This window comes from Copidosoma floridanum, unplaced genomic scaffold (assembly GCF_036245765.1).
Source record: "Copidosoma floridanum isolate Cflo_tuat_1 unplaced genomic scaffold, Cflo_Japanese_pri ptg000004l, whole genome shotgun sequence".
In the NCBI taxonomy this organism is placed as follows: domain Eukaryota; kingdom Metazoa; phylum Arthropoda; class Insecta; order Hymenoptera; family Encyrtidae; genus Copidosoma; species Copidosoma floridanum.
In genome coordinates this window covers 30,706,390-30,713,263 of record NW_028321881.1, presented here as the reverse complement: position 1 = coordinate 30,713,263, position 6,874 = coordinate 30,706,390, and the positions used below count along the sequence as shown (strand labels likewise).

At 43.7% G+C, this 6,874-nt stretch overlaps 2 protein-coding genes across 2 annotated transcripts; both read left to right on the top strand.

The window, feature by feature from the left end:
- The first annotated feature begins 848 nt into the window (after positions 1–848).
- LOC106646715 (uncharacterized) lies at positions 849–2,060 on the top strand. Its single transcript, XM_089596665.1, has one exon. The coding sequence runs from the start codon at positions 849–851 to the stop codon at positions 2,058–2,060; it is 1,212 nt and encodes a 403-aa protein (XP_089452791.1).
- A 63-nt stretch (positions 2,061–2,123) lies between these two features.
- Positions 2,124–5,933, top strand: LOC149375808 (uncharacterized). Its single transcript, XM_089596656.1, has 2 exons — positions 2,124–3,802; positions 4,508–5,933. The coding sequence occupies exons 1-2, from the start codon at positions 2,124–2,126 to the stop codon at positions 5,931–5,933; spliced, it is 3,105 nt and encodes a 1,034-aa protein (XP_089452782.1).
- The last annotated feature ends 941 nt before the right edge of the window (positions 5,934–6,874 follow it).

The window sequence follows — 6,874 nt, the reverse complement described above, 5'->3', positions numbered from 1 at the left end:
ATTGCACTCTACCTTTATTTACTCTTGCTTATTTTATTTTTTCCTTCTTTAGCTTTGTCTACTTCATACTCGAGTTGAGCCCTTACCTTTCGTAACACTAATTTCCTCAGAGCGTTCAATTTAACATAACAAACAATTTTATTTATCATATATTGTAAAGTGCATAAACAATCAGAAAGAAAAACATATCGATAAGTGCGGGAAATTCGGCGCATTGTTTTTCTTACGAGCGAGAGTGTTAGTGCGTGTAAGTGAATTTGTGGCAACCGCGCCAAAAAAGGCTAGTGGGGGAGGTAGCGTGTGTTCAGGATCACGCGTCTAACGAGCGCAGGCTAGGACGAGAAAAACAGGGGGAGGTAAGACGCGCTCGAGCCAGCTAGCGTCAACGGTCGCATTCTCGGTGTTGTTTGTTTCCGATCGAACGTTTTCACACGATTAGACTAACTTTTTCAGATTTCTAGTATTTTCGAATGGCGTCGCATTAATATCCAACGTCTCATCGTGTAGTGTCTTTATTATTTGGGTTCAATCTCGTTTGAATTATCCGTGTCAAAGTTGCGGGGCCTTTGAATTTAGTACAAATACTACGGGAATTATTTAATTCGTTTTTTATTGTTGATCGTAAATTAGTAAGTTAGATTTTACAACATCAGAATAACAGTTTTTCTTATCAGCCTTTCAGTTTTGGGTTTTATTATTTTTAGTGAGGCCTTTTGATTTTTTATTTTGTCAATAATTCGGGTTTTTAAATTATTCTACGGGCGTTTCCGTACGGGAGTATTACGAGTTTCGTTCATTTACCATTATATTGGGTTTATTGTGCGTTATCGATCATCGGTTAAACAAAAATGTCACGAGCCAAGGTTCTCATGCAAAAACGCTCCACGCTAAAGGGACAACTCACGGCGCTCGAGACGTTGACGTTTGATACAGTGAAGGCTCGGCTGAGATTCGATCGCGTGAAGGAATTATTTAGCGCGTACGAGGAGCTGAATGACAAGCTCGAGGTGATCGACCCCAATGATGCGCACGCGACCGAGATGACGAACATCACTGACCGGTATTACACAGTAGCAGCGAAACTTAAGCCGATATTTGCGGCAGCTGATGCTCAGTCAGACCCGAGTCCCAGCGGCGATCCCTTAGCAACGTCATCCTTTATCGAGAAGCAAAAGCTTCTGAAGCTACCGGTCGCCGAGCTTCCAAAATTCAATGGGCAGTTCGATAGGTGGATAACGTTCAAAAACGCATTCGGAATGATGGTTAACGCACGCACGGACATCGACGACCTTGTTAAATTCTTTTACTTGAAAGACACGTTACAGGGAGAAGCGCTCAATAAAATCTCGATTTTCGACGCGACTGCAGCCAACTACAAAAGCGCGTGGCAGTTACTCATCGATGCGTACGATCGAAAAAGAATCCTGGTGGCAAAACATTCAGACGCGCTCATAGATATTGAACCGTTAGAGGCGGCAAATGCACAAGGGCTGTCGAAATTGGTGGACGACACTCGCCAGCATCTAAATGTTTTGTCTTCTTTAGGCGTAGTTTTGGACGATACAATAATAGTGCGATTGCTGGAGCGGGCTTTACCGATTAGTATTCGTCAGAAATGGGAAGAATCATTGGATTTGGACGCACTCCCGAAACTCACGCAATTTTACAAATTTGTCAATGCGACGACGTTTCGACTTTCAACGATGGAAACGGAGATTTCGCGTGTGAAAGGAGAAAGAGGTGGTAACAAGCGTCAGGGAGAGCGAGAATCGGAGATCGCGAAAAAGGGGAAATTTAATTCGTCTGCGCGCGCGTTAGTTACTAATACAGTGGCGGTAACGTGTGCACGGTGCGGCGAGGGCCATCGTATTTATTCGTGCTCGGAGTACAGCGGGTTGAGTGTAGAGGATCGATGGAAATTCGTTCAATTAAAGGGCCTGTGTAAGAATTGTCTAGGTCATCATTCAGGGGCGTGTAAATCGGGTACGTGTAGGAAATGCAATGACCAACACCACACTTCTTTACATCGCGAGAAAAAGGTCGAAAAGTCCAGCGTTTGACTGGGAGCAAGCGCGCTAGAGACTAGTAACCGAGCGTCACAGCCGCAATTAATGATGAGCGCAATGATTAGAGTCAAAAACGCTCGGGGCAACTTTGTCGAGGCGCGTGCGCTCTTGGACACATGTGTGACAGCTCATTTCGTAACGGAAAAATTTGCTCGTGAATTAAAATTACCGTTGAACGCATGCTCAATCTCCGTAGGCGCGATTAATTCTTTAAATACCAATACGAAGTACAGCGTAGAGATCAATTTTAGGTCACACACTACCGATTTTTCCAAAACGTTAACTTTTTTGACGATTCCGCGAATTGCCGATTTTGTACCGGACGAACCATTTCCGCGTGCGTCAATTTCCATACCGCCAAATGTAAAACTTGCTGATCCGCGATTTCACGGTCTGCGCCCGGTAGATATGCTGATTGGTTCAGGGGCTACGTTGTCATTTTTATCGGTCGGTCAGATAAACCTTTCGCGTAATCACGGAGATTTAATTTTACAAAAAACACAATTAGGTTGGGTGATCGCGGGCGGTATTTCGAACGACTTCAAACAATCAGCAGTGACATGTAATTTAAGTGCGTTAACTGAACAGCTAGCGAAATTTTGGGAAGTCGAAGAAGTAAAAAACGTAGTGAGCGTATCAAATCAGGAGTCTCTATGCGAAAGGCATTACTTAAAAAATACGACACGCGATCGAACCGGGCGGTATATTGTGCGTCTTCCATTCAATGATAAACTACCAGATTTAGGAAACTCTCGCGCGCAAGCTCTTCGTCGGTTTCATGCGATGCGCCGAAAATTACAAGCGGACAGTGAACTTAATCGCGAATATACGAAGGTACTCGATGAATATATAGCACTAGGACACATGACGTTGTTGCAAAACGAGATATTAGACGGGTATTACATGCCACATCATGCGGTCATAAAATCGTCGAGCAATACGACAAAAGTACGAGTAGTATTCGATGCGTCCGCGAAGACCAACCAAGGCGTTTCATTAAATCAAAAACTACTGGTAGGCCCCACCATTCAACCTAAACTTTTTGAACACTTGATGCGGTTTCGATCCTATGCGTTCGTGTTAACGGCAGACATAGAAAAAATGTATCGACAAGTTTTAGTGCATCCCGACGACAGGCGATATCAGCGTATTTTTTGGTACCACGGGAAGGAAATCGCGGTGTATGAGCTCAACACAGTCACGTTCGGAGTCGCGTCCGCTCCCTACCTTGCAATACGCACACTTCACCAGCTAGCTGACGATGAAGGAGCCAATTTTCCGCGAGCGGCTAAAATCTTAAAACGTGATTTATATGTTGACGATCTTTTGACGGGCGCACAGTCTATCGAAGAGCTGTCAAAGAAACGTGATGAAATTATTGGTATTTTGGGGCGCGGTAAATTTAACATTCGACAGTGGGCATCTAATCATCAACACGCGTTTGATACTTTAGATCGGAAAATTTTCGAGAGTGAATGCGCGGTAAAAACGGAATCAGCTTCAAAAACCCTCGGGGTAGTATGGTATTCGCGCTCAGATACGTTTATGTACACGGTTAAAGAGATTAAATTTCCTAGTACGATCACGAAACGGCATATACTTTCGGAAGTCGCAAAAATTTTCGATCCACCGGGTTTTTTGGGACCAATCGTGTTATACGCGAAAATCATGATACAAGACTGTTGGAGGGCAAAGAGCGATTGGGATGAATCGGTACCGCAGGAGCTTTATACTCGGTGGGTTGAATTTGCGTGTCAGCTTTCTCTTGTTCAAAATTTTGCCATAAATCAGAAACTTTTAATCGATAGCGCAGTAATGATAGAGTTGCACGGGTTTTGTGACGCAAGTCAAGCAGGTTACGGTGTGTGTATATATGTGCGTTCTACAGATCGATATGAGAATTGCGTTGTGCGTCTTGCGTGTGCGAAATCTCGAGTAGCACCGGTAAAAATAAAAACGATTCCTCAGTTAGAATTATGCGGCGCGCTGCTGCTTGTACGCTTGTTTAACGAAATGCGTCCAGCGCTTGATTTCAATGTTAATAAAATAATTTTTTGGTCAGATTCAACGATCGTTTTACATTGGCTTAAAAAATCACCGGAAGCTCTTAAAGTTTTCGAGGCAAATCGAGTTAGTGAAATTCAGGCAATGGATGCAGTTCACGAATGGATGCATGTGCGAACAAAAGACAATCCTGCGGATGCACTTTCGTGGGGTCAAGTACCGATCGAATTTTTAAAAAACGAAACTTGGCTTAGCGGTCCCGCGTGGCTCAAGCGACCAGAAAACGAATGGCCAAAACCAATTTTAACATCACCGAGCGAATTACCGGGATTAAAACGTAAAACATGTTTAATAATAAATTCAGGAATAGAAATTTTTTCGCGATTTTCTTGTTATTCAAAACTAGTTAATGTAATTGCTTTTTGTCTGCGGTTCAGACGGGTCAACAAATTTAAGGTAAAGAGCATTAGCGTGGAAGAGAGGAGGGAAGCAGAGCGAGTAATATTACGTAAAATACAAAAAGATCAATTTTCCGACGAGATCGAGCGTTTGTCTTCGTCAAAATCGGTAAAAAATACTCGTCTATCAGCCTTCGATCCCTTTGTTGATGAGCATGGTCTTTTGCGAGTAGGCGGGCGATTGAAACACGCAAAAATTTCTTTCGATCAAAAATATCCGATTTTGTTACCATCGCGTCATTACGTCACGGATTTAATTATTCGCGATGCTCATCGACATACATTGCATGCAGGGATTCAAACTACCCTACACACAACTAGACATCGTTTTTGGCTTTTAGACGGAAAACAGCAAGTCAGACATGTAGTGCGAAAATGCGTCGAGTGCGTGCGAAATCGACCGATACCTATTCACAGTAAGATGGGAGACTTGCCGTCAGTTAGTGTAACAGAAGCAGCCGCGTTTTCTCATGTTCGGGTGGATTTTTTCGGACCGTTATACATTAAAGAGAAAAAATTACGAAATCGGAATCGAGTGAAAGTTTACGGATGTGTGTTTGTGTGCATGGCGTCCAAAGCCGTACATCTCGAAATAGTAAGCGACTTGACGACTGAAGGTTTTTTGGGGGCTTTTAAGCGGTTTTGTGGCCGACGAGGCATCCCGAGTCACGTTTTTTCTGACAACGGCATGAATTTCGTCGGAGCCAATAATCAACTACAAGAGATGTACAATCTGTTTAACTCCGACCAATTCCGTGACGATGTTAATCATTTTTCTGTCCAAAGAAATATCGTTTGGCACTTTAATCCCCCACTGTCACCGCACCATGGTGGATTATGGGAATCAGCCGTCAAGTCGTTTAAGCATCATTTTAATCGGGTAATCGGAGAACAATTACTGACTTTCGAAGTACTCAACACCCTTGCGATAGAAATCGAAGCAATCTTGAACTCGAGGCCACTTTATAGTTTATCTAACGATCCTAATGATTTAACAGCTATGACACCGGCGCATTTATTAATTAGACGACCTTTGAATTTTTTGCTGGAAGCTGATCTGTCTTCTGTTCCAGGTAACCGGCTCTCAGTTTGGCGCTTTATCACCCGAGCACGGCAGGACTTCTGGAAACGGTGGTATTTAGAGTACCTTCACGAGCTGCAGCGTCGACAAAAATGGAGCGAATCTAATCACGAAATTCAAGTAGATACGATCGTTTTACTCATCGACAAAAATCAACCGTGCATGCGCTGGCGGTTGGGAGTTGTCGTCGAGATCCACCCAGGCGCCGATGGCATCACTCGAGTAGTCACCGTCAAAACAGCTCAAGGGAGATTCAAGCGCAACGTGACGCAGTTATGCCCACTACCAATTTCTACACAAAAAACGTTAACATCGATCGCATAGTTATCGGGATTATTGTATCGAAAACGAGTTTTATACTTACTTCATGTATTCATATCTACATACACACACGCATATGCACACACCTATACAATCGAATTAATCGAAGGAGGTAGATCGACTACATTATCGACGAGGAACGCTTACGACTTACGTTTTTGCTTGCTACCCTCGCAACGGGGGGAGCATGTTTAGTCGAACGCGACTAAATCGAGTACCGCCACGTGAGCGGAGGAGCATCGAAACTCACAGCACGTCCGTCCTCATCAATACATTAAACTACATTTAAATCATTTTACTTTTATACATTCGTTGCGCGCGTTTATTATTATGCTCTAGTTTCTCGTTCGCTCTCTCCCTTCAAAACCGAGTTATTAGTATACATCGTTTATCTTAGGCATTGTTCGTGTCCTGGCTCCCAAATGGACACTCGAGAAGAATAACACCTCCGCTAATTAGCGCGCATCATTAGTAAGGGGAGGGGGGTCGAGGGAGAGAGAAAGGGCGTCTTTTCTGGGAAAATTCGGTAGGCCTCGTCCAGCCCGATACTTGCTTCTGTACAGAGCGGTCTTCAGTTATTTTCTGAGAAATCGTGTACGTAGCTTGTCTAGGATAAATTTTGCTCGTTTGAGTTTTTTTGAGAAGTTGTTCGTTGCACCGCGACGCATTAACGTGTTTCTGCATTAATTCTTCTTGTTCGTCCGAATTTAACTTACATCCGCGTGCCGCGTTAACTTTCACCACGTGCTGTGAGCACCCACAGCGAACATCCGCACTCGCGGAACCGTGGTACGAAGACGAGGAGGCGAACAGTGCGGACGCGCACTTACCTTCACACTCTCACACATTCACACCTACACATCTACACATCAATTCAAACAAGGTTGTAGTTCTTGTTGTATTTAATTTTGTATCGGTCGTTTTTTTTTCCTCTTAGGGGGTTT